The sequence below is a fragment of the Euleptes europaea genome, chromosome 8 (assembly GCF_029931775.1).
Source record: "Euleptes europaea isolate rEulEur1 chromosome 8, rEulEur1.hap1, whole genome shotgun sequence".
NCBI lineage: Eukaryota > Metazoa > Chordata > Lepidosauria > Squamata > Sphaerodactylidae > Euleptes > Euleptes europaea.
In genome coordinates, this window is record NC_079319.1 from 23,907,897 (window position 1) to 23,934,998 (window position 27,102).

Genomic DNA, 27,102 nt, shown 5'->3' on the forward strand with positions numbered 1-27,102 from the left:
GCGCCAGCCTGACATCGACGGCGCTGTCTCGCGGCTGAGCTCCCGCGCGCCATTCGCTGCCGGAGCAGCGACGTCCCGCCTCCCCTCCCCGGCGCGCCGCAAGGAAGGAGGGAGGGAAGAGAGAGGGGGGGGGCACTGGAAGTTAAGATGGCGGCGCGTGTGAGAGCGGAGCGCTGACCGAACCCTTCCCCGTTGTCGCGAGCCGGCCCCGCGCCGCCCCGCCTCAGTTCCTTCCCCGCACGGTGCGGAGGCTCCTGAAGTGTGCCCGAGACTCTGTGAAGGAGACATCCAAGCCCCCCCCCTTGTCCGTCCTCCCCCCCCCCCATCCATTTCCTCCTTGCGCGCCCGGCCTCTGCCCGCCTCCCTCTGGGGAGGGGGAGCGAAACATGACATCGATCCACTTCGTGGTGCACCCGCTCCCGGGCACCGAGGACCAGCTCAATGACCGGTGAGAGGGAGGGGAGGCGAGCCCGGGCGGAGGGGGAGAGCGGGAGGGACGAGGAGGAGCCCCGCGGCGTGAGGGGAGGAGCCCCTCGTGTTTGGGTGACGGGAGTGAAGGTGGGACGCGGGGAGGGGGCTCGGGAGGGACCCCCCGAGGTGGGGGGTGGGTTGCTGCTCTTCCCCCCACCCCCACCTCACGGGAGGCGAGCGTAAATAAGGATCGGCGCGTGGGTGTCGCCTTCCCTTTGGGGACGGATGTCTTCGTCGTGGGAGGCGGGTGCAGGAGGAGGAGGAGGCCGTCCTGGGGTTTAGAGCAGGTCCTATTCAGGCCAGGCCTTTTTCTGATTGGTATCTGAAGAAGTGAGCTGCGGCTCACGAAAGCGCATACCCTGCCAGGAAATATTCTTGTTAGTCTTTAAGGTGCTACTGGACTCCTGCCCTTTTCTACTACTGCAGACAGACTAACACGGCGACCCACTGTGAATTATCTCTAGTAGAAAAGAGCAAGAGTCCAGTAGCACCTTAAAGACTAACAAAAATATAAATTCTGAAGAAGTGAGCTGTGGCTCACGAAAGCTCCTACCCTGCCAGGAAATATTTTTGTTAGTCTTGAAGGTGCTGCTGGACTCCTGCCCTTTTCTACTACTGCAGACAGACTAACACGGCGACCCACTGTGAATTATCTTTTTCTGATTGATCGTGCATCGGATTGGACTGGGGGGGGCGTTATGTGACTGTGCCCCCCCGCCCTAAATAGTGAGGCGGGCTGGGTGTTCCTCGCCAGCAGGACTTCAGTGGCTGGTTTTCATCCTCTGGTTCCAGTGTGGCGACGTGGAGCATCGCACGCTAAGCGTCATGTTCCCTGGTTTTAAAACCGAGGGATCGTCGATGTCTTGGCCCCGATCTCACTCTCCCCTCGCTTTGCTTTTCTGGAATGTTTCAGAGGGCCTTATCAAGAACTGCACAGATGGGAAAGAACTTTCCTGACCTTATCTAGGAGCCCCTGCAATTGTAGGGGAGAGAGCAGAAAGGAGCAAAAGTGTGTTTTGAACGGAGCGTGATTTTAAGGGAGGCGTCGCCGGAGCATGTTGGTGGTGAAAAAGATGTGACAAATTAATGTTAATTTTGTCCAGTGCTTATGGAAGTGTTTAGGCAGATGGCAGAGACGTTATCGTGGAAATGATTTTGATTGAATGGGTTGGGGGTGTGTGGGTAGGTAGCCTGGGAACTACTGAGTGAATTAGCTTAGGAGGATAATGGAAATATTAAATCTCTAGCAATTGAAAATATTTATTTTAATTATCAATTTCTGTGTATAACCCTGAAAGTAATTCTGTGACCATTTTGCTCTCATCAAATAAATATTTACATTTTTCTACCTGGACTCTCTGGGTTGCTGTTATACATGCAAATGAATGGGGTCAGTGTGGTGTTTTGGTAACGTAAATATGAAATAACAATACTGAAAAGATACTGTTGCAGTGAAATCCTTAACAGTGGTCTTAGATGTAATTGTGCTCAAGATTGCATTATTGGAAACAGAGAAGCAAGTTATCTAGTGGAAAAAAATTGGTTTGGTTTGGGAATTGCTCCTCATGCATACTATTAAGTGTCTGACATTAGATGAGAAAAGGGCTGCAATTTAAAATTTGCTAGTGGGGTGTGGTTTCTTCCTTCTGAATGACCTGGTGACACATTTTACATTGCAGCATGTACCATGTGCTGCTCAGACAGTAAGTACCTCAGATGTTTGCAGCCTCCATTATACCTAGGAACATAGCATGTTGTTTACAGTGAGAGGCATTCCTCACAGTTTTTGGAACTTCAACCATAACTAGGTCCTAAATATCTTCATGCAGTGGTAAATCCCACTGAGAGTGGTAAATCCCACTGAGAGTGGGATTTTCTTGCTAGTAAATACTGTCATAACTGCAGCTGAGGAGTTGCAATGTTCTCTGAATGTGAGTTTATGCTGTTCTTATGCTAACATCCTGAATATTTTCTACATATACACTGCTTTTCTTGTAGTATTTTGTGTCCGACCATGTAATTTTTACCATTATAACTTCATAAATACACCTAATATTTTCTGTTAAAGACCGAAGAATATAAATGAAACTGTAATGGTAAAAACAAATGTTATCTAATATTCTTCTGAGGCACTCCTTAACAAGTGGCATTTTAATGAGCAGAAACCCCTTCTAAGATGGCAGGAAACCATTGTTGCAGCTTCTCAGATACGAATGATTAATTTATAAATTTTCAGTGTGTTAGAAGTATACGAATTGTTTGTGAATTGAAAGTTGAAATAAATCAATAAAATGGATTTACTTATGTATATGGATAGCGCTGATGCATTATGATGTATTGCTGCTATAGATTTATGAACAAATGTTCACAAAGGTGGACTGTGTCTTGTTTCATGTCTTTTTTTTACATTTGATTACTGTCAAACTTGGTTTCTCAAATTAATGGTCAGAATCTGACTGTAGCTGGAACAGCTTATTTTGAGTGCTTGCTCACTGCCATATAAAAACAAAACAATTTGTATCTTCATCTCATGAAGCCAGAGACAGATGAGTAAGATTAATTTTATCTTTTGGGTATATTTGTTCTACAAAAAGTTGTTTTTGAATAAAAATGTTTTTCCCTAATACTTGTGACATGTGCCGTCATGGTAATTTGAGAAAGAAAATCTGGGCTATATTTAACAGTTTGAAAAAAGCAAGCTTTGTCTGTACTTAAGCCCTTTAACTCTTTCCCCAGTAGGAAGTTGGCACCTGGCTCTTCTCCACTTGCCAAAGTAAGAAAGACTTCAGTTGTTTTTCACAACTGGAAGACAGTGGAATAGGATGTAGAAGAACTGGGGGCTGGTAACCCCACTTGTTCCTGCCTTCTGCTTCTGTTTGTGGGGCCATGATGATTTTTTAACTGTGGTGTTTTGATGTATAGAATCTTGAAGAGCCAAACAGATTGGTATTACAGCCTGGCTGTAATATTTTTTATAGCTTTCCTTTAACACTGATGTAATATCAGACTCTGTGACCTTGGCTGGTGAGCAGTCAGTGTGTCATATTTTATAGGCCTGCTTGCTGGATAAGCAAGTGTTAGGATTAGGCTGTTAAGTTATGCTGTTACTCTGTCACTGGGGGTGGGGGGAGCAGGTGCTCTCAGTGTAAAAAGGGATAAATTAGAACATGCAGGAAATGTACTTAAACAAACTTGGTAAATGTGAAACTGCTGTTTCATTTATAATACTCAGTTTTGTTCCTAAATCTGAAAGACCAGGTGCTATCACTGAAGAGAGCACCTCCTATCAATAAGTTCCCCTTTCCCCTAACATCACGGTATCATTTATTTTCTGCAGTAATTTCATGATGTTTATGTGTACCAGCAATAGAGTAGTAAAGGCCAAGAACCGGAGCTAGTATAATCTATGGCAAGGAGAATGAACTGTGATCTGGGAACTTTTCAAATTGAAATCTCATCTCTGCCACAAACTTACTAGTTGGCCTTAGGAAAGTCACTCAGCCTCAGGCCCCCACCTTTCGAACTGTGGGATGGTGAACTAACCCTGGTGTATTTTATGGAAGTGTTATAAGGTCCACTGATAATACTTTTAAAATATTTTGAATACTGAATGGTGTGTGGTAATCCCCTCCCCCCTTTTTTCTGAGGAATTGTCCTACTGGAAATTTTAGCAAGAATTAGGCAGGAAAAACCCCCATTAAACAATATTTTCTCTTTCAGAATACGTGAAAGGCTTTCGAAGTAATTTTAAAAATAGTATCTCTGCAGTGTATACAAATAGTATACACTGCTGCAGAACACCTAAATCTAAGAATTAATGGTGCTAATATTAACAATGGCAATATTAGCTCCGCACTGCTGAACATTCAGTGCTCTTAGTGCTATGTGAAAGTATTTTTAAAAAGTGCAGAATACACAACATCTTAATGTATTGGGTCCTAAGTTAGGTGTCTGCTCAGCATATTGTTCTTACAGCCTGGTGGCAGGGCTTTGTTGTGTTTTTTAAACCATGCAACCTGTCACATTGCAAATTCCTCTGTTGACTGCACCTGTTGAAATAAACTTCTTAATGTAAGAACATAATGGTCAAGGGACAAGTTAACATGAAATGATTGAGATGCTGCTTTTTATGGAGACCTTACATTTTCAGAAATCTGTGAGGCTGAAGTGAAAGCTCAAAATCACCACTATGGATATGTGACACTGATTTAAGAAATAAACGTGAGTTATGCTCATATTTTCAAGGATGTTACTTACTGAGGTAGAAACTGATGGATCCAGATAGTTCAAGTCTTGTGATGTCTAGATCTGTAAGAGGCATCGGAAGAGCTCTTAGTAGTCCAATTTGTAAGGCATTTGTTAGACAAAAATCACTCACATTCATTTAAAGTTGGGAACCACTGGGTTTATAAATAGGAGTGTGTTTGTTTCTCAGATTTCCTCTTACTTAGTTTTAATACAGATGCCTTCCAGCTTGTTCAACCTAGTGGTGTAGACATGATCCTTGCAGAGATGTCTGGATGATACTGCTAACCTTGATCTGGTGCCTGGGCAGAAACCAGACTGAAATGGAATACATAACCTTGGTTACCTTGGTAGATGTTCTACACTGGGAAATGTACAGGAGAGTTCATTGTTTATGTTCCTTCCTGGACTCTATAGCAGTGTTCAGTACTATTGACCATAGTATTCTTCCGAACCACCTGGCTGGCTAGATTGGGCCTGAGGTGGCAACTCTTCTGCCTTCCCTTGGGGGAGGGGCTAGCTTCCATAGGTTTGCAGTATGTCTGTTAACAGGTCTAGTTTGACCCTTCTTTGCACATAATGCATTTTATGTTCTTAAAACAGTAAAGTACATTTAGATTTGATTACAGCATTGCATAACTTCAGAAACCCCGTCTCTAAGCAGGAGCATAGAAACAGCCTATTATGTGACACTATATGTTGGGGCGGGGGGGAAAGAAAATGGTTTTCAGTAACGTTTTCCGTAATGTGTAGCACTGTTATTGGAGCTGACCAAATGCTGCTGTAATGTATTATCATTAAACACATTGTAGCATTAATTATTGGCCAAATTATTTACATTTAAACAAAAAAGTTCTTGTATTTGTCCATAGTATGAGGTTTTTTTTAAGTGTTCCCTAAAATTTGTCAAATTTTCTTTGGAAACAATGAGAAAGTCCTAAGACTTTTTCCTGCTGTACATTTTGAATGAGTGAAATGCTTTGTAAGATACGTTTTTTCACTCAGAAGTCCTCAGACTTTTTCATGCTATGCGTTATAAGAGTGAAAATGTTGCCTTAAGAAGCATTTTACTCATTCTAAAAGAAAATATTTCATAGGTGTTTTGTCCAGCCCCCTTCCCCAATTTTTCCATTAGAAAAATTGAAAAAAGCCCATGTAAAATATGAGGGGGGGGACTTTTACCCAAATTTTCCTTTTTTCCTGAGCCTTCACAACTCTAATTATGCCAGAGGAATATAATAATGAATTGACCAATACATAGGATCAAAGGGGGAGGAACACAGCAGAGCCATGGGTTACATCAGTGGTTACTAACTTGGGGTTGAGTACTCTTGAGGGGGCATGGGGTTATTCCAAGGGATCTGCAAATCATATGAGCACTAAGCTTTGCCATTTTGATGTATTTTGTCATTATGTATTTTCTCAGTCAGCAGGTACTAATAGTACAATTGCTATCATGTGCGGACAGTCCAAATTTTTTGATGTTAAAAGGGTGTCCTCATACTTGAAAAGACTGGGAACCACTCTTCTAGATAATCTAATAATGCAACAGGAATGGCTACTATCTAAGCACACAGAACTAATGGAAGGATACAAGGCACCCCTCTCCCTCAATGCCTGCCAGGCTGACTAAGGCCTTTCATCAAGCAGCAAAGCCTAGGACCGCTTAACGAGCAGGAACAGATAGCCACTTTGATTCAGAGTACTTGACCTGATGTCTGATAAGGAAGAGAGGAGAGCTATTAGATGAGAGAAAATATAAAAAATAGGTTCTTTTCACAGCAGGACCTACTTCTTTTTATAATTAGGGCAATGACCGTTTCAGAGCTGTCTGATAATATGGAACTTCTCTTAAAGAAGGATCCCAGGATGGGCTTGGGAGACCAGTGTGCTCTTCCATAGAGCCCAGAACTCTTGTTTGCCTGCATTCAAATTTTTGAACTAATGAACCTTGCCTCCAGTTTTAGCTCAGGACATGCTAGGAAAATGTATTCCTTTATTTCTAGAGCTGCTAACCTGACTCACACCTTTGGTAGATATGCCAGTAGTTGCTCTGATTTCAGATACAGTTGTCTCAAAGGATGGTAAAGGTTCCTTAATGGGCACAGTTGACCTCAAGAGTGGTCTAGCATTATGAACTCACAAAGCTAGAGTCTTTGTCGAAAATTGGGTCTCTATATCAGTCAGCAAATGCTGTATTGGCAAGGAAGACTCCATAATTTTAATTGTAACAAATTAAGCAATTAATTGAAAGAGTTAACTACAAGGAAGCCTAGGAAAAGGAGTAAAAATACATGGCTAACTGGAAATACCATTGAAGTGGCCCTATAGCCCTGACTGGGCCATTTTAACCTCCTGCTCATTCTAATTTCAAGATAAATTATCTAAATTATGCTAGGCCTATTAAACATAGGTAGTCATATTTACCCATTCAGGACTTCAAGGATTTGGCATGATTTTAGTGGATCTTCCACCCAGTGGGGAGGAGACAACAGCAGTTTCAGAGAGTCTTGCTAAATTCTTTGTCAGACCTCTGAGTCAGAGACTCAGACAAGAGGTGACTCATTAGGGTTATACAGTCTTCCTCTGAACAGTTTCTTATCTCTCCCATGTTGGCTTACCAAAGGAAGCGCACAGCAAATGCATCTTGGGATTTGCACAGCAAATACGTGAACAGTCTCTTGGGCACCAAAGTGATAGGAGCAGGTGCCATAATGGGAAAATGTATCCTGTGTGTGTTCTGTTTTCTTCACAGTTCCTCAGAATAATGGAGACCAGAGAGACATCCTAGACCCCACATTTGTAATTAGGATAGTGAGATTCAGTTCTCCAACAACAGAGGCTTCCATTAATTCTCACCATCCCATCTTATAGGAGATTTCTAAGGTTTCCCTGCAGGGGACACCATTTCAAATGTTCTTTGTTTGGCCTAGCTTGTACATCCTGGTTCTTCACAAAGTTAATGGTGGTTGTAGAGGTTAGTTGGATCCTGAGGTCATCGCATCCTCCCTTTTATGGATGATTTACTGATATAGTTTCATATTGAAGAGCAAAGCGCATCAGAAGGATAAAATGGAGGAGAGGAGAATGGTGTAAGCTTCTTTGGCTCCTCATTGGGAAGAATGGTAGGGTATAAATTAAATAAGTAAAAGTAGAGGGGCCCCTCCAGTGTTTTAATGAACTCCATATAAATATCAAGAAGAGGCTTCTTGTTCCAACCCGAAGGTGCCGAACTGCTGATATGTTTCCTGGCACCCACTTCCTTCTTCCCCAAGGCAAAGAGTCAGTCCTGGCTTTTGTCGACCTTTTCAGAGCAGGAGGGCTTCAGAAAAGCCCAGGAGGCGCCTTTGTGTCAGTAGGGAGCATCCATTCAGAAATAGCTGCTGGTATCATAGGATGATGCCTGGGGCAACCTTTTGTGATTGACTCTAGTTCTCATGGCAGGTATTTTGCGGAGGCACCCAAAAACTGTTAAAAAATGTTCACATAGGATCAACCAGGGTTGGGACCCTGGCACATCCAGAGGCAGACCTTTTCAAATCAGGGATACCTATCATATCACAACCAACGTGAGCCTGATAGGAGGAGAAGGCCACAACATGACCATTTAGATAGAAGGTTTGAGGAATGATGCTAAGACCACATGTATTTATGTTAAACCCTACCTTTCTCCCTGATGTGAATCCACAGAAGCTTAGATTGTTCTCCTCTCCTCCATTTTATTGTCACAAGAACCCTGCAAGGTAGGTTAGGCTGAGAGTGTGACTGGCTGAAGATCAGCCAGCAAACTTCCATGGCGGACCTGGATCTCCCAGATTCTAGTCTGACATTCTGACCATTATACCACACTGGTTCTGTAGCATCAGTTTTATGGAACTGAAGTCTGTTTCCCTAGTGCTGATGTATTTTGCAGTGCAAGTAAAGCATCTCAGTGCCTCCATCAGAGTGAACATCATCACAGCCAAGGCACATATGAATCACCAAGTCCAGAGCACTCATAAGAGGCAGAAGGCAAACACAAAAAGCAACACAGCGGGGATTTGGGTGTGAAAAATACAGAACCACAAAATAAAACTGAAGTCGTGGTTTAAGGTTAGCTAAAGAGAACATCACACTTTTCCTTCAAGGGGCGAGGAAGGCAGTCCATCCATGCATTCAGGCTTTGATGGATGAACTTCAGAATGATGGACCTGACAAGGGCTGCCTCCCATTCTGTATTTCTAGCTGACTCCGGGAGGGTGCAATAGCAGAATGGGTTTCTAATAAAAAAAATCCTGCCAGCAGGAGTTTAGCTAACGGTCTATTTCACAGGATTAGATGTGGAGGTTCCATGTAGTGTTGCCTTAAGTTCTGTATGTCTTGTAAGACTTTTCAGGCTGAATGTGTGAAAGAAGGCTATTGTGAATTGATGGGCTAATATTTAGACAGTTGCAAGGCTGCTTTAAATAATTCTTGGCAGTTTTATTGCCTGACCGTTTGCGTGCAGTGCTCTTTCCCTTGTTTACAAAAACTAGGCTCTTTCCAAGGTTATCACTTTTATTTGCTGAAATTTTAGAGAAATCTGTCTTACTACAACTTACTACTAGAAATCTATCTTACTACAACCTTAATCCAGTGGTCATTAACTGCTTCACATCTGTTTTTCTGTTGTGTTTTATGTGAGGCAAGTGCGTTGAAGACTAGGAGTCTGTTTGGTAAGGACTCTTATTTTATCAAAAATATGCTTATCTATATAAAGTAGTGGTGAGAAAAGAATAAAACCACATACATTATGAACCTAAAAGTTACTAAACCTTTGCTGTTTTGTAAGCTAAGAATTTGGAGAGCTGCTAATGGAGCATCTGTGATGCTGTTATTTTCTTATGCGTAGGACTTGAGCAGACTTACATTGTATATATTTTCTAAATTCTCATCTATCGGGGCAGGTAACCTTCACCTTTCTAAGTGTTTTTTTTTTAAAGAGGGAGCCTGACATCCAATCAGCTGCATGTTAACTTGGTTGCTTTTTCAGTTATTTTTCTAAAACGCATGATTATAATACCATCTGGAATTTTAAAGCAATAAGTTTTAAAGTATAAATTATACTATAAATTATAAATTATACTATAAATACTATAAATTCTGTTACAGAACCAAAATATCTCAAGGCTTTTATGTCACTGTTGAACATATAAAGTTGCCTCATACAGAGCCCAAACCACTGGTGTCTCTAACACAGGGCTGTCAGCTCTTAACTGGCAGCAGCTCCCTAGTATCTTAGCTAGAGAGAGGACTTTCCCAGTACTTGCTGCCTGAGGGCCAAACTAAATGTCTTGCCTATTGTGTGTTTCTATCCAAGTAATATGCTTTCTTTTGATAGTTCTAGAAGTTGTTTTCTGCCTTCAATTTTTATTTTCCCTACCTTTCAGATAAGAAAAATTAAGATACGTGTCTAAGATAGCACAGGGTACATCAGTTTGCGGCACAGTTTTTCTTATAGAAAGCTACCCCTTAATTCTATCGGATAGCTACCGCTCAAGTTAGGTGAATCTGGTTAAGAATAAAATACAATTTCTCAGCTTCTCCCCATTAGCAATATGCCATCTTGGGTTCCTGGGAGCCAAAGATATACTTAAATAATGAATCTGGGATGCAGCTCTTCAAGTTGATAGAGCTCAGACATACCTCTGGCCAGTGGTAGGGAATCATAGTCATACTTTGTACTGGCAAACTATCTTTATGCTTTAGAATTCCTCAAATACAACAGAGCTTTGACCCTAGCCCATTTCAGTTGCCTGCCCTCAGTGCTATTAGAAGGGAGATAATTGCGTATCCCCTACTCTCAACGTCTGTATTCCTGCCAACTGAACACAGTTGAAACAGTGGAGCATGTGTTATTATATTATTGTCCTTTCTCTAAAGACATCTGTTCCCCATATCTCACCCCTACTCTATCCAAGTTCCCAGGAAGATCTGAAAAATTCAACACATATCTCCTCCTTGCAGACTGCTCCAATGAGACCACATCTAAAGCGGCCAAATTCAGTGCTAAGACTTTGTACATAAGAAAACATTCCATACTTTTTAATAACCGTTAGGAATAATTAATTACAGCCAATAAGATGATGAATTTTGATCTTTGTATATTAATTTTACATTGGTATATAAACTGTGCTGTTAAATTGTTGGCTGATCTCTTGATCGTAATAAATGTTGATTTGGTTTATAGAAGACAGACATTTGAACTTTTAAATTCCATAATTATGACAAATAGTACAATATAAGTTACAAGTGGTGCATTTTAAAGTAATAAAAAGTTTAGGTTTGATAGGGAAGTAGGTATTGAATATTTTACTTTCCCCCCCCCCGAAATTTCTATTTTTTCCAGAAAACACACAGAAAAAAAAAAACCCAAGCTTTTTCTGTGGCTTCAAAATTTGTGGAAATTTTACACCTCTAAATCCATGACTGATCCGTGGTAATGCAGTGTTAGTGTAAATCCAAAAGCCATGATTTTTATTAGGGCAGACCAAAATATCATATAGTATATTTCCTGCCTGTAGCTAAACCTTAAATTCCCAAGGGCCTAATTTTCCAAACAGCATTAGATGGCATTGATCTTATAGAAACATGCAGTAGTGGTCATTAATGTACTTGATTCTCTTTCTGCTGTTACAAGATGTGTACATTTAAGTTTTCTCTTCTTCATAATGAAGTACTGCATTGTAAAATACTGGTACTTAAGCATGGGTGGGTAGTTTTCATTAGCAAGGCTGTTGGGTCTCTCTCAAGCTAAGCTGCTCAGGGGCTGGGCATGACGTTGCATTCCTTTCCTAGTAACTTGGGATAGGGGAGTTGGCATCTCCCTGAAGAATGATCCAGAAGGTGCCCCTTCTACTGCAAAATGGGATATTGTCTTAGCAGCATCTAAATGATCAGATGGTGTGCTGCTTTTGAACTGGTAGCCCTGCTGCCTTTGTGGAGCCTTTTTGACAGCAGTGCTACTGATAGAGACATCTAGGGCAATTTCTCATTTTCTAGTAGGAAGGAGCCTTCTAGGTAATGAGTGGTACCTTGTACAGTATGCTTGGCATGCGTAGCTAATAGGGGTGCCAGACAGAAGCAGGATAAAAGCTGAGTGTGCCTCACAGGCGGCTAGTTGGCCATTCTTTGTATCCTCACATATTCAAAAGAAGGGCTGTGTAGGCATATTCAGTGGTATGGGTTTTCTGGGAAAATTTGCACCACAAAAATTTCTGGATTTTTTGGGGGGAGAGATTTTTGATTTAATTGTATGACATGATTCGATCATTTATTGTATGATTCAATTAAACGATTCAATCATTTAAATAATAGCAAAAGAAGGCAAATATACCATGTACCAGCCTGACTGTGTCCAAGCACTGGGACTTGTTCATGCTTCATATCCCACCTTTAGCCCATCTAGCATGATTGATTTGCAACACAAGAGCCCTCACAGCTATAAAGAGACTATTTTTATATGTGTGTGTATTTACAGGTTCTGCCTTCTTGTTTCCAGTACAGAACTTTGTGGAGTTCAACAAAGTTGTTCATTGCACAAACAAGTGCATTTGTGCACACTGAGGAAGGAAGGAAGGCAACTTCCATGAGTAGCCACAGAAAACACTATTTAACCTTTTGCATATAATGTTTGATGTTGACTACCTTCTCTCAGTACTACAACTAGATAAGTGGTTCTTATATTTTTGGCTTAGTAATCTGTTTTTAAATATATTTATGTTGACAGCCATTGCATACTATGTGCAATGAAAAAATCTCCCTACTTCCTGACCACTGGAACTATACTAAGCCCTCCCATCCTTGGCTTTTGAAAGTTAGTTATATCATTATAAACAAATCTCTTGACCTAAACTGTAGCAAAAAACCTGCTGCTTAACAGAAGCATTTTGTAAATTCTCAAAGAAGTTTTGTTTTATCTTGCAGGTTAAGGGAAGTTTCAGAGAAGCTCAACAAATACAACTTAAACAGGTGAGGTGCAATAGATGCGGTACTATCATGGGAAATAATATGAAAGAAATGTTTAGTGTTCATGTTGTTATATTTTAGTATTGATAACATCAGAATTGAATCACACAGTTGGAATGGGCAGAGTTAAAGGTGGACTGCTGCCCTCTCCTCAAACTCCTTCTGATCTGCATATGGAAAAACCTTTGGTAATTGATTTGTTAAAAGAAGGAGGTATGCAGGATATATGCAAAAAGCAAGTATAAATAAATACAGAGAGCCACATGTGGATAAATTGCTTGGAAAACATTAGCTGGTGGGTTACATTGAAATATAATGTTCCTTGATCACTTCAAAGATTTTGTTCTTCATTTTCTGTTTTTAATGACTGAAAATACGTCAGTTGTTGCAACTAGTGTACATTTTAGTCATTTTCAGATGTTGTATCTAAATTCATTGTACATTCCATATGCCACTTATTTTTTTATTTCTCAGAGTAAAGAGTCTTTAAAAATGTTACACATGCTCACTTTTTATTTTCAGCCACCCCCCTTTGAATGTATTGGAACAGGCTACTATTAAACAGTGTGTGGTGGGACCAAATCATGCTGCATTTCTTCTTGAGGTAAATTGCTCAAAATATGTTCAGACAACAGTCTTATGGTTATATAGTGAAACCTAATTTTCCCAACGTCCATTAGACCAACTTGATCCCCCCCCATGTTTGTTTCAGTATTGTACATTTCTTTCTTGTTTTAAATCTAGGATGGTAGAGTCTGCAGGATTGGCTTTTTAGTTCAGCCTGACAGATTGGAATTGGGTAAACCAGATAATAATGATGGGTAAGAATTTTTTCCCCTTTATTCATCAGGTATCTACCTTTTAATCATTTTATGTTTTGTAAAGTAATAATGATTTTGAGCTATTAATCAGGTATCTCAGTTTATCAGACTGATGGTGGATGTAGAGTTCCTGGGTAAAAATAAAGGCCAGGCCAATAATCAGAACTGCATCGTACAATACTCACAGTAATACAAGCATTCCATCAAAATGTGATTTCTGAATCAAGTACCCAAGTATCCAAGCCTCAGATTACCATCGTCTTTGTAGTGGTGCCACCTGCCAGGACATCCCTTCTGGATCTATATCTTTTTGTCACTGCTGTGAGATTAAAGTTTGGATTTAAAGAAGGGTCTTGATTTTGCATTTATTCACAAATATATTATGTATAACAATGCATATTCATTCATTTAGACGTATTCAGCAAGGGTAACGGCTGCTAATATGCAAGGTTTATTTTTGAGAAATAATTTTGTCACGAAGCAAATGTGTTTGGTGTGCTTTGCATGCTTTGTCTATTTCTTTTATTATTACTATTAGAGGTCATGTCCTGCAGCTAAATTTGAAGGTTCCCCAAGGGTGTTGCTTAAGCTGGTGTGTTACCAGACTGAGTCCCTGAGAATTTAAGGCTGGGATTCCAGGCTTTGTTTTTAACCCGTTTGGGATTGTATTGTGACTGATCTACCATCTTTTACTTTCAGTTCAAAGTTGAGCAGTGGCTCAGGGGCAGGAAGGACATCCAGGCCAGGCAGGACTAGTGATTCCCCATGGTTTCTGTCTGGTTCTGAAACTCTGGGCAGACTGGCAGGCAACACCCTTGGGTAAGTTTTGATAGGGTCGAGGCTGCAACCTGTTTGTACCGTACTTGGTTATTTGTGACTACACATACATTGTCTGCAGTATGCATGAGGACTGTTAAAATGCAGCAGTGGTTTAGCTAGGTATTTGGGAAAGAGCTGTTAAATGAGGTCTTGTGTTTTCTCAAATCTTAGATTTAATGGGACAATATGTGACTTACTTCCCCCTTCCTGAGGGAAAAAAGGTGCTCTAATAGGTAGTCCTTTAGAATTAGATTTTTTTTGCCGATAGTGATAGCTCGATTTTGGGAGGAGGTCTGTTGGCTTAAATGCTGCACTTCTTTCTGAAACTCTCTTATTGACAGCATGGCGCTAGTATTTAAAATATAGTACTGAGTTTCTAGTTGCAGTTGTTTCATTGGTAATATATCTGACAGTTTTTTTACTACTGTTGCAGTATTGGTCTGGTCTAGGGGTCTGCAACCTTTTAAAGTTAAAGAACCAAACTGATGAACTTCAGAGCAAGAGACATTTGCATAACTGAAATTATACAGTTGAACGTTACTGATAATTGATATCTTGATCCATAATGTTTCTGCAACCCAAACACTGGTTGTTTCAAATTCTTTCTTTCGTAGTAGCATGTTCATGATCTCACAGTAAGTGAGATACAGAATACAGAAAGGAGAAGTAACATTATTTTAGTGCACTGGAATAAATCTGTGCATGGTTCGCACTTGGATTACTGACAGCTGTTCAGCTCTGTCATTACTCTTATAGTAAGAAATCCTTTCATCCCATAAAAAAGTTACCTGCCATTCTGTTCACATACTAGTTATTCTTTCTACCTACCCTTAAATATTTCATTTTCTTTTTTAAAGAGCCAAATTTGGTTTGTTACCTAGCTACATCTGGTTCTAGAACCATAGGTTGCAGATCCCTGGACTGGTGTATTTTATTAGTTTCATGATAGTCATTAAGAATATCGGAACAGCATCCTGTTTGGATTTAGTAAAGTATAGTCAGTAAATGTAGAAAAAAGTTGAGAGTTCCCAATAGATAAAAGATTATACATTTCCACTAATCAAGATGCTTCATTTCCACTAATCAAGATGCTACAACTTAAGATAAACATTTTTTCTAACTTCACAGGAAGGATAAATATATTGAAGATGCTTCATAATTTTTTCCATTATTTACCTGATAAGGTGCAGAATTATACAGAATTTCAATCTTCCATTTTTTACACTGAAAATGCTATTTAAATTTAAAGGGGATTTCCATTTTAATAATTTGTAGGATGGCAAAGGAATTCTTAAATTCAACAGGACATACAAGCTCCAGGATGCAGAAATTAAGCAGATAGACCTTTTATGCAGAGGGTGTGTGGCTTAATATAGTTTGAAAAAAATTCGAAAGCTATCTTAAATTGAAAGAAAAGACAAAAGTAAAAAGTGTCCACTTTAATTAATGCCAGTGCATTTGTCATGTTCTGTTCCAAAGGAATCTGCTAAGAAATCATACTTAAAACACTGCTGTATAGGAAAGAGCTCATTGTATCAGGCATGGTAGCTTCAGTAGTATAAATAATATCATTAGGCTTGTATGCTGTAGACAGCAGTGACATTTAGACACAGTATTTCTTTAAAACCACATTGACCGGTTTCCTTTTTCAAAATATTCCTCAGGAGTCGCTGGAGCTCAGGTGTTGGAGGGAGCGGAGGAGGATCTTCAGGCAGGTCCTCAGCAGGAGCTAGAGATTCTCGGAGGCAAACACGAGTGATTCGAACAGGACGTGATAGAGGGTCTGGACTGTTGGGTAGTCAGCCGCAGCCAGTGATTCCAGCCTCAGTTATTCCAGAAGAACTCATTTCACAGGTACAAGTATCTTATGATATATATATAAAATTGGCTCTAAACTGCCTTAAGACATTTGTGTTCTTTCTTTCCTTTGTAAAGAGATTTAATTTCTTACGTATATTTATGTATTCAAGAAAGAATGGGCACTTTTATGTCCCCTTAATGAAGTAAGGACTTGTTGGAGAAGATGCTTTCCAATGTTAGTAACATGGAAAAAAATCTGCATCAGATTGTCATGTTAACCATTGGCTGAGAACATTTTTTGTGTTAAATTGTGGAGCTCCGTGCCCCAGGATGTGGTGATGGCTGCCGACTTGGTAGGCTTTAAGAGGGGAGTGGACATATTCATGGAGGAGAGGGCTATTCATGGCTACTAGTAAAAATGAATATTAATCATGACGCATACCTATTCTCTCCATGATCAGAGGAGCATGCCTGTTATATTAAGTGCTTTGGAACACAGGCAGGACAATGCAGCTGCAGTTGACTTGTTTGTGGGCTTCCTAGAGGCACCTGGTTGGGCCACTGTGCGAACAGATTGCTGAACTTGATGGACCTTGGTCTAATCCAGCATGTTTCTTATGTTCTTATGATTGTAGTCTTGAGGGAGTACTTTTTGATTGTAGTCTTCAGTGAGCTTTTTATATCAGTGTTTGAAAGGTACATTTGCTAATTAACAAAATGCAATCATTAAGAGAGGGAGAGATATAAATGGCACCACGCTTCCTTTCATCCTTTTAAAGCATCCTTTTTTGAGTAAATGCATGAGACACCCATGCCCTAAAGATGATAGATAGGCAACATATAGATTACAGAGTAGTAATGGTGTCTAGTAGCAGTATGGTTAGAAAATATTTTCAGAGTAGGTTAGCTGGATAATATTTGCCAAGCCATTCTCTTCCTTGGAAATTTTGGAAGATAACAGAGCTCCAGGGCTTATTCATGCTGGATTCCCAGAGGTAGATAATTGCTCTGAATTACATGTTGATTCTTATTATGCTATTTGGTGCATTTTATCAGACCCTGCTGATATGCCTTGCTGTGGTGTTTTGTCTCATGTTTCTTCCCCTGGCCTGTTTCTTTTTTCTCTTCTTCACCCCCCCAATCTTATGTATAGATTGCCAAGTACCTCACCAACTTATTTTTTAAAATAAAGAGCAAAATACTTCAGCATTTTTTACTTTTTGCATTGTGTTGACAAATGTTTTGCATTGATCAGCACAAGTTCTGGTGTACTACAGTTCTATTATAAATATTCATTTCTTGTTTGTTTTTCCTACCAGGTAGGCATTATACCCAAAGTTACTGTGTTTTTAACCATCTCATTATTGCTAGGAGGGGACTTCCCATGTGGAAGAATAGGGACGTGTCCAATGAAGCCAGGAAACAGGGGAATCTAGAAGCCTCTTCCAGCTGGCTGTCTGGTCTGTCTTCTTCCCACAGGACAGCCCCAGGAATTTATATCCTGCAGCTGCCAATGCCTGCCTTACGGTGCAATCCTAAAAAGAGTTACTCCAGACTAAGCAGATTGAAATCGATGGCCTTAGACTAGAATAATTCTTCTTAGGATTGCATTGTTTGTCTTCATTGTGTCCAGGCTAGCAATATGGCGATGGTTTAGTTAGGCTAGCCTTGAGTAGGTAGAAAGTCTTGCTCTTGCCACCTCTCCAGGTAGGAGCTTTGACTTGACCCCCTATGTGTATTTACTACCTTGAACTGTGTGGGGAGGAGGCTTGGAGAGGCTCTTCATTGTAGGTGAAAGTATATTGGCAGCCTCTGTTCACCTGGTTTCAGTGGCATGAAATGAATTAGGGAAGTCCAAGCGCCACGCATACTAACATGCTTGAAGTCCACTTTCTGGTGTATTTAAAGGTTTCTTCTTGATAGAAAGCATTTTTGGGGGATTCTGTTAAACTGAATATGCATTCTGTTTACTTGCAGGCACAGGTGGTTCTACAAGGAAAATCTAGAAGTGTAATTATAAGAGAGCTCCAGCGGACAAATCTCGATGTAAATCTTGCTGTGAACAACTTGCTGAGCCGTGATGATGAAGATGGAGATGATGGTGACGACACGGCTAGTGAATCGTATCTTCCAGGAGGTTTGTGTGGGGCATTGCTTTCTCTTCCTTTCTGAAATTGTTTTTGTGCTCTTCGGTCAATTTACAACAGTGGTAGAGGGTTTAACTTGTTTTTTCTGCTGTGCACAGTATTGGAATATAAAGAATTGCTTTTTTTTTTAAGATGGCAAATTAGAGAATAATAGGTAAGACAAAATTAGAACTGGAGTATGTGCATTTATGTAACTGTGAGTTTCTTCAGACTTATTAAAATGAAGTAAAATGAATCAGTAGATTCATGTGACAAAGTTCTGTATTGCCCAGAAACCTGTCATATAGTTTTGCCACATGTTTAAACTAGTCAGAGTACTCGGTGTAACTATTTTATGGTGTTCTGGTGAAGGGCTTTGTTGCAAGGCGCTTCTGATGTCAGACGCATGGCGGGAGCTCTGCTAGCCAGATACTTTAAATGAGTAGTTATTTAATTCTCATGTAAGACTTGGGGCTTTGCATAATTGATGTTCATGTTTGGGGCATGACTTTCCATGCTACTTAAGAACAAATGCTTATTAAACAAAGTGTGCCCACGCAGAAAGCAGGGTCTTTGTATCCTGTTTGGTACATTATAATTTTTTTTCTAAAGCAGAATTCAGCAACCAGTCTAAATATCAAGGGCCATATTAGGAACATTCCGACTGAGAAAGCCGCAATCAAATTGGAAAAAAAATCTTGGCAAACAAATGATTAGCAAATTTTTATTACTAATATGAGCAGTAAATTTGCAACGTTTATGTTTTGTTGATAGTGAGTGACTGGAATAGTGGGTCATCGATTCAGGAAAAGAAATTAACCCCTTACAGTGCAATCCTGTGGTGAGTTACTCCAGTCTAAGCCCATTGAAGTCAGTGGGCTTAGACTGGGGTAAACCTCCGTAGGATTGTACTGATAGTTGCACATGTATACAATCAGACTGTAAGTCATGTGTACATCCCTTTGAGTTCAGTGATTTGGTGCATATACTAGGAAGTGTGAATCTCAAATGTGTGAGCTGCTTTCTGGTGATTCTAGGAATATTATTTTTTGTTGTTGATTTGTATGGTTTGTAAATTATTAGCTACCTTGAAGCCTTATTTGGAAAAGGGCAGGATATATATATATATAGTTAGGAGTTTCAGTGGTCTATAATTCTGTCCATCCTGAACAATTATGCTTCATCTCTTCCATAAAGTTTAATACAGCCGTATCTAATTCTGAACCTGATCCCCACGTGGTTAGAAAAACTGGGCCATGTTCAGATAGGGCATATTCTTATGCAGATCTTGGTCACCCTCCAGGATTGCAGGAAAATGTGAGACATAAAAAACAAACAAAGGAGGGGAGTTCCAAGAGAGGAATGTGTCCTGCACTTGTGTAGACAGTCACATCCCTGTGGGTCGGAAGTGGGTGGAGGAGGCGGGAGCAGGAGTTGCCGCTGCCTGAGCCAAATGGGGAGGCTGCCAGAGGGAGAGGAGTGGGAGCCAGCGCCACCGCTACAATAGGCCAGGGGGGGAGTAAAGGGGGACTGGAGCTGCTGGAGTCACCACTTCCCTCTCCCACCATGAAAGCCAGGCAGCCGTTGGTACCAGTGGACAGGCTGGCCAGCGAGGGAGCCAGGGATGCAAGGGTGGGATCCCCCACCCCCATGAGTCTTGCAGGTCCCTCACTTGTAATCATATAATACCCTATGAAATCTATGAAATCTGGTTTCTTTCAAATAAAGTACTCTTACTTGGTTCATGTCCCATTTTCCGTACATTTTGCCTTGAAGTGTGTGTTGAACTTGTAACAAGCAAAAAGAGTGGAATGGGCACAAGTCTCTTGTAAATACTCCCCCCCCCCAAAAAAAGCTGTTGCAGCCCTGTGTTTTGGCAAGTGGTTTGTGGGGCAGCTGGAAGTTGATATATGTAATTGTTGGTGGGGATTGCTAAGCAAGCCCTGCAGGAAGTGGTTGGCCCGTTGTCAGGTAGACAAGGCATCTCTGTTGCTTCTTAAAAGCAATATTTCAAGACCTTGTTTAGAGTCTGGAAAGGAATTGCTACCTCATGAACTTGTTTATGATGGTAGCTTTTTCCTTGTTCTGAAAATTGTCTTAGTTGAAAATAAATTTTAATAAAGTGAAGCAAATCACATAATTTTGTATTCGTGCCATGATGAGAGCTAGAGAGTTTAGTTTGAATTAGAGAGGTATATAGAATCCTTTCTTGTGAATAGATTTAGTATGTGGCTGGCAGGCCTTATTTAGAGATGTGTGGTAATGGGGAGACTGGATTTATGTAGTGGACAATATGAATCTCTGCTGCATATCAATTATAAATAAATTATCTTGGGCTGAAAAGATAATTTGTGTAAAAGGGGCCCCAAGACTGCATGAAGAAGAACATTATTTGATAAGCAAAGAAGCATGCTGGTTGGTTTTTGAGGCATCTTTTTAAAGAGCCAGCATAGTATAGTGGTTAAGAGCGGTGGTTTGGAGTCTGATCTGGAGAACTGGGTTTGATTTCCCACTCCTCCACATGAGCGGCGGAGGCTAATCAGGTGAACTGGATTTGTTTCCCCACTCCTACACACAAAGCCAGCTGAGTGACCTTGGGCTAGTCACACTCTCTCAATCCCACCCACCTCAGAGGGTGTCTGTTGTGGGAAAGGGAAGGTGATTGTAAGCTGGTTTGATTCTCCCTTAAGTGGTAGAGAAAGTCTGCCTATAAAACCAGCTCTTCTTCTTCTTAAGCTTCTCTATCAGGTATTTGATCAGTAAAAAAATTAGGCTAGTTGACTGGTCCAATTTATTTAAAGTAGTAACTTCATTAGAACGATATAAAAAGATGCAATCAACAGATTTGTTATTTAGGGTGGTTGCAAATAAAACAGTCAACTGTTAGTGGAAAACAATAAAATTAACTTAAATAGTGGTAATGAATTATATCTTAGCATGGACACTCTTAGGCAGTATTTTTTGATACTGATTTCCTGCATGGAAGTGCCAGCAGTTATAGTTGGCGGCCAACAGGAGAACCTTTGATATGCTTTTGTGTTTGCTCCCAACTCATGCAAGTCTCAGGGCAACCTGCTCTTGCAAACAAATGAAGCCATAATGAAAGGAAAAAAAAGTTAACCTGCTACCTACAGAATGATATTCTTGGCATCATGAAAGCATCCAACAATATTTGACTGCTTAGTTGACCAGCACACAACAACCCTTCATTCTTTCCGTAGAGTTTAAGACATTGTGGTTATTGAGGGTGCTAAACTGATTTGATGTGCCAAAGACACGAGCTCCTACATTTAAAAACAAAACTTCATACCAAGTTACTCCTTTGGATGAGCAGTGCTGGCTTTTGGGTGTGCATATTGCTTGACCTCATGTTGAATGCAGTCTTGGCCACAATGGTATTTCGTGTGGATGGCTTATGACGAAAAAGTAGCTTTTGTAAATATTTGGTAATGCTGTTACTTCACTGTCCGAGTGGCAATGAATCATTTTGCTTTTCCAGCGCACTTCATTTTATAGGATATAGTGTAATCCCACTGTATCAAAGGGCCGTTCAGACCCTTCACCCAGCAGTGTTGGACAGGACTCAGACTGATTTCCTATGGAAGGATCTGATCGCGTCTTTGAAAAACACAATAGGAAGATGTCAGGTGGAGATGCTGTCAGAATCTGATCTGGGAATTTTTGTTGTACTTAGAGATAGAGATGCAGGAAGAAATAGCTCTTACAATATACGAGAGGGTAGTATTTCATTTTGTCATATGTAACCGGATTTGATTGGTTGTAAGTACTTATGTGGATTGTTCTATATGTAGGGTAGTCAGGGGTGTTTGTACAATGTAAGAAGGAAGTGTTTTCCTCAGTTATCATACATCTTCAAAGGGTTAGAGGATGTCACTCTAATGTATCTAATCATAGTACTTAAGTATTTCTGGTTATAGAACACGTATAAGTACATGATTGGCTTACTTAGGTAAATGTTTGTGATTTGCATTGCTGTCATCTGTCAAGCTATTTTTTAAATTCATTATTGTTAAGTTGCCTTTGTATATATGCCTAATGGAGTTGGGAAAATGAGTCGTGCTGTGCTACATCATCCCACTGGGTGATCTGAGAGTGAGAGGCTGACAATTTAAGGTGATTATCTTGTTGATCTAGAGATGCAAAATGGGTAAGACCAGATTTCAGCGAACACAGTGTCCTTGAAAATAAGTAACAGATGTTTGGGCAAAAAAATCACTGGTGTGTTTCTAATTCACTGCATTTAATATTGGGGTCCCCAATCTTTTTGAGTCTGTGGGCACATTTGAAATTCTGACACAGTATGGGGGCCCCAGCAACAAAATGGCTGCCAGAAAATGGCTGCCACAGGAGGCGGAGCCAGCCACAAAATGATTGCCTTAGCTTAACTTCAGTAACACAGGGTAGAATATTCTTGTGCTGTGGTGGCAGATGTTGCATAAAGCAACATTAAAAATTTTTTGCACAGCAATCAGAAGCCTTGCTGGGCAAAAGCCCTACCTGGTCACACCCACTTCCTAAAAACACTTGGTAGGCACCAGAAAAGGTGTCAGCGGATACCATGGCCATGGGCACCACACTGAGGATTAGGCTACTGGTTATGTTATTTTTCTTTTTGGGGGAGGGATAGAGAACAGTGCATCTTGATGGCATTGCCTCTCCATCTGCTCCCTGTCTAGGACTTGTCTTTTGCAGAGGGAAGTAGAAACAAGAACGTGTGTTAATGCTTCCTTTTCCCAAGTCCAGTAGGCATTGCTGTGAAGACTGTGAGTATGATAGAGCAGAAGTTTGTGTGTGGACTTATGAAAAAGAAATAGGGAGGTGAGAGTGCTTTGTAGGGAAGGGGTGAAGCAAGTGGGGAAAGGACAATGGGTTGGATGTAGCACAATAGGGCTTTCTCAGCTCCCCTGCCTTGCTGCGGCCGGAAATGCTGCTACTGAGAAACAGCATGAGGGGTGAAATGAGAGCCTACAGTTGAAAGGAGGAATTGGTAGACCTGGTCCCCCTTCCTTCTGTTAGCAGAAATCTACTGCTGGAACCAATCCATTGGAAAGTAGACCCCTCATTTCATTCATCTCACATACCTCTACATCAAGTTTTTATAAAACGAGTAAGGCCTTCCTTTCAACATTAAGAAATAAGCTTATGATAAGTCTTTATCACTAAGGTTTGGAAAATGATACATTTAAAAACAGTTCTCATATGCAGAGTATGGCATTGTTGTAATTCATAGGTTTGTTCTAGAGAGGCTTGAGACTGTTGGGTGGTGAGATTCTGACTTGTTGCAATGTATTTATTAAGATAGACGGTGAAAGAATGGCATAGGTCAGTGTTTTCTTGAACTAAGAAATGGGTCCTAAGGGAGGTGTAAGATATCCATTGATGGGGATTTCAGGGAAGAAAAATGTTCAGTCAATCTGTCATGTCTTAGCAGTAACAGATGTATTTAAAAACAGGCAAAAGCCAAGGTTTCTCATAGTGAGAGCCACAATTTCATTTGGTTTGCTGGAAAGGAAGAGATGTTGGGTTTGGAAAGTCTTTGCTAGAGGTGGGTTCAGTTGTTTTAAACAGGAAATGAAGTGGGCAGTGTGTAGAAGCCAATATGAAAATTGGGGTTTAGAAGCCAGGTGACCGAAGAAGTCCCATTTGTGTGTGTTGGAGCTGGGAGAATATCTGCTGAGTCTGTGAGGCTTTTGGGGGACTGCACATGGAACATCTAGTAAAATCTAGAAGTGAGTATGACTTCATACATTTCGAGAAAACACTTGCCATAAATTTAAAAAACGTTTGCTCTCATTGTACATTTTTACTCTGCAGTAGAAAATAAATTCATTAGAATGTAACAGAGGAAATTTGAGCACTGCCAGTAGAGTTGTGTGTTTTTATGCCAGGAGCCAAAGTAGAATTCAGGTTTCATCCTAAAATGGAGCATTCATAAATGGGGGGCTGCCATGCCAGAGAATGCCTCTTGGTATGGCAAATATTAAAAATACAGTATCATAAAGCGATTTCTATGGGGGCATTCTATGTGCATGTTGGTAAAATTCTATCAAAGACACTTTTCAGCTCAGGAAACTTGTAAATGTATAGAAGGCAAAATGGAAGATAGGATGCTATCTGGCAGAAGAGTTTCCTTTAATTACCTGCTGTGTACTGGAATTTAAATGTATTGAGTCTTGCTCTTTTTATATTGCTTAACCGCTCACAGCTTTGTCTAATATCTGGGTTCTTAGGATTAGTTTAGTCTCAGTGGCTTGAAGAAGCAAGCAGCCAAGCAGTTGACATAGATAACTTTAGTTTCCTACATTAGGGCATTGTGCTTGATTGCAAGCGTGAGCAATAGGCACACTTGCATGCCCAAGAAAATCTGAAGAATAGAACATCAGTTTTTGTTGGTGGATTTGTCTGTTTGGTGATGGTCTTTTCTAGTTGATATTTCAAGTAGCTGATAATTCACCTGAGATCCTTGTCTCCTCTTATAGAGGATCTTATGTCTCTTCTGGACGCTGACATACATTCTGCTCACCCAAGTGTCATTATTGATGCTGATGCTATGTTTTCAGAAGATATTAGTTACTTTGGTTATCCATCCTTTCGGCGCTCATCACTTTCCAGGCTAAGCTCGTCCCGAGGTAATTTTGCACCTTTTTTTTCTTTTGTAAATAAGTAGTATTGCTGTGCAGTACTCTAGTTATAGCACATGCTGGTGGATTTGTCTTAGATCTGTGTGTACATTTCCCCCCCTATTTTAAATATAGATATTAAGTATTTTGTATTAAACTATATTTTTAACTATCGTTTGACATAATTACTAGCTGTATGTTTGAAAGATTTGATAGGCGAAATGTGCATGGGTCTTTTATATATATTTCATTGCCCAAAGTCACCTTAACTAGACCTACTTCAGGAGAACTGATCTTAAAAAAAAATTCTGACATGAATCTTTCTAGAAAATAATTTACAATAGCCATACAGATTAGTTTTGGATTACACACATTAACAGATCACTTCAGGATACAATGGTTCCATATTAACATACCATACCCTCATTAGCACATTATCTTGATACTTACAGGACAATACTTTTGCAGGACAATACTCAGCTCAAACCCAACCCCTTTCTGACTATATATTACTCTTTCTACACCCTTGACACTGAGAGACACTGTCCTTCAGTGTTACTACTCTGAAGATGCCTGCCACAGTTGCTGGCGAAACGTCAGGAAAGAAAATTCCAAGACCACGGTTACACAGCCCGAATAACCTACAAGAACCAATTTACTTTAGATTGCTTAGTAATCCATGTCAGAGCCAGTGTACTGTTAGTGGCGCACAGGGCATTTTCTGCCTTCCTGAGTCAGGAGGCATATTTTTGTGGTATAGTTAAATCTCCTACTTCTGTTCTGGTAGGTAGCATTGAACTCTGTTCCACTGCTCATTATGCACTGCTCTAAGAATAAATGTTTTATTTGCAAGATAGAAAGCCTAATGATTTTTTTTTCAAATATAGATGAGAGAGGGTGGAATTGAACTGGGTTCTGAAAAACATTGCAGTGCTCCATTTTAAGCCAGACATTCTTATCTGCATTTAGGCTTAGAAATAGCCCATTGCAGCTACAGAATACTTTGCATAGCATCACATTCTAAGCATGATTTGAAAAGGTATGAAATGTAATATTGGGCATGGTATTTGTAGTTTTTCCTTCATACTTTCTTAAAGATTTATTATACCTGGTAGGTATTCAAAACATTTTATCAATTGTTAATCCAACCCTCTGATGTGATGTGTGACTGTACCCCAGTTAATATTTGTTAGATATTCAGACAGCTAAATGTCTGCAGCTGCATCCAGACATCAGGACAAGCTGTGGTTAAAACTCCAGTTGGGCACATAATCCCATGTATACATTTTGTATAATGGCTAATTAGGATACTACAAGATTTGTATTAGACAAAACAGGAAAAGGATGAATTTCTTATAGAGACGAGGGTTATAGTGTTAGAAAAAGTATTTACAATTTATTTTAGATGGAAGAAAGTGAAGGGGAAGTCACTTTTGTTTGAATTAGCAATTTTATTAGGTTTTTTAATTTGCATTTATAAATTTCTATAGTTGAGTAGTGCTACACGTATGATGTATTAAATGAGAAAATAATAAAAATTCTTTAAAAAAAAAAAAAACTCCAGTTGGGCACAAACACAGCTCGTTGGTGTGTTTGCAAGCTCACCTCGCTGTTCCCCCTCATTCTCAAGTGCAGAGTTTGACTGAAAACTTCCTGGTTTGATCAAGTGCTGTATATGAGAGGAGGTGGGAGGAATGGTGGGAATGTGTGGGCGTGGCAACAAGCTGTGTCTTTGCCTGATTATTTGTTAACTTACACATTGTCGTGATGTCTGACTGCAGCTGATGTGTATAATGGAAGTTGCTCAGGGGTCAGGATGATGTTTACATACATTTTTTTTTTAAAAAAACCTTCGGTTTCGTCCACATGTCAGGTTTGTCAAATCTAGCTTTATTACATTATTTATTTAGTTTGTATAGATAATAGGTATTGCAAAGAATTAAAACAACAGGCCCTGCAAGTATGGTTCAGATTTAATACTGAAATTAAAGTTTGGAAGCAGACTGTGGGATCATGCATACTCTCCTCCCCAACCCTTCCTCCACTCCCAACCTCCTATGGTACATGTTACCATTGCCAGCTCAGTAGCGTTTTCTTTTTAAGGCTTCATTATGGCCACATGTATTGCCAAAATTGGTGGTTAAGGGAAGACAGTTTCTGTACAAGAGGGAAGGGGTAAGGGAGGTGGCAAAC

The 27,102-nt window shown here is 40.2% G+C and overlaps 1 protein-coding gene across 2 annotated transcripts in view; it reads left to right on the forward strand.

Moving 5' to 3' along the window:
• The first annotated feature begins 316 nt into the window (after positions 1 to 316).
• Positions 317 to 27,102, forward strand: part of UBR5 (ubiquitin protein ligase E3 component n-recognin 5) — a 90,885-nt gene continuing 64,099 nt past the window's right edge. For both annotated transcript variants that reach the window (XM_056854609.1, XM_056854610.1), the window contains exons 1-8: positions 317 to 448; positions 12,661 to 12,705; positions 13,225 to 13,306; positions 13,447 to 13,523; positions 14,223 to 14,342; positions 16,007 to 16,196; positions 18,120 to 18,279; positions 24,769 to 24,918. In XM_056854609.1, coding sequence (XP_056710587.1) covers positions 387 to 448; positions 12,661 to 12,705; positions 13,225 to 13,306; positions 13,447 to 13,523; positions 14,223 to 14,342; positions 16,007 to 16,196; positions 18,120 to 18,279; positions 24,769 to 24,918 — 886 coding nt within the window. In that variant the 5' untranslated portion in view covers positions 317 to 386. The remainder of the gene's footprint in view (positions 449 to 12,660; positions 12,706 to 13,224; positions 13,307 to 13,446; positions 13,524 to 14,222; positions 14,343 to 16,006; positions 16,197 to 18,119; positions 18,280 to 24,768; positions 24,919 to 27,102) is intronic.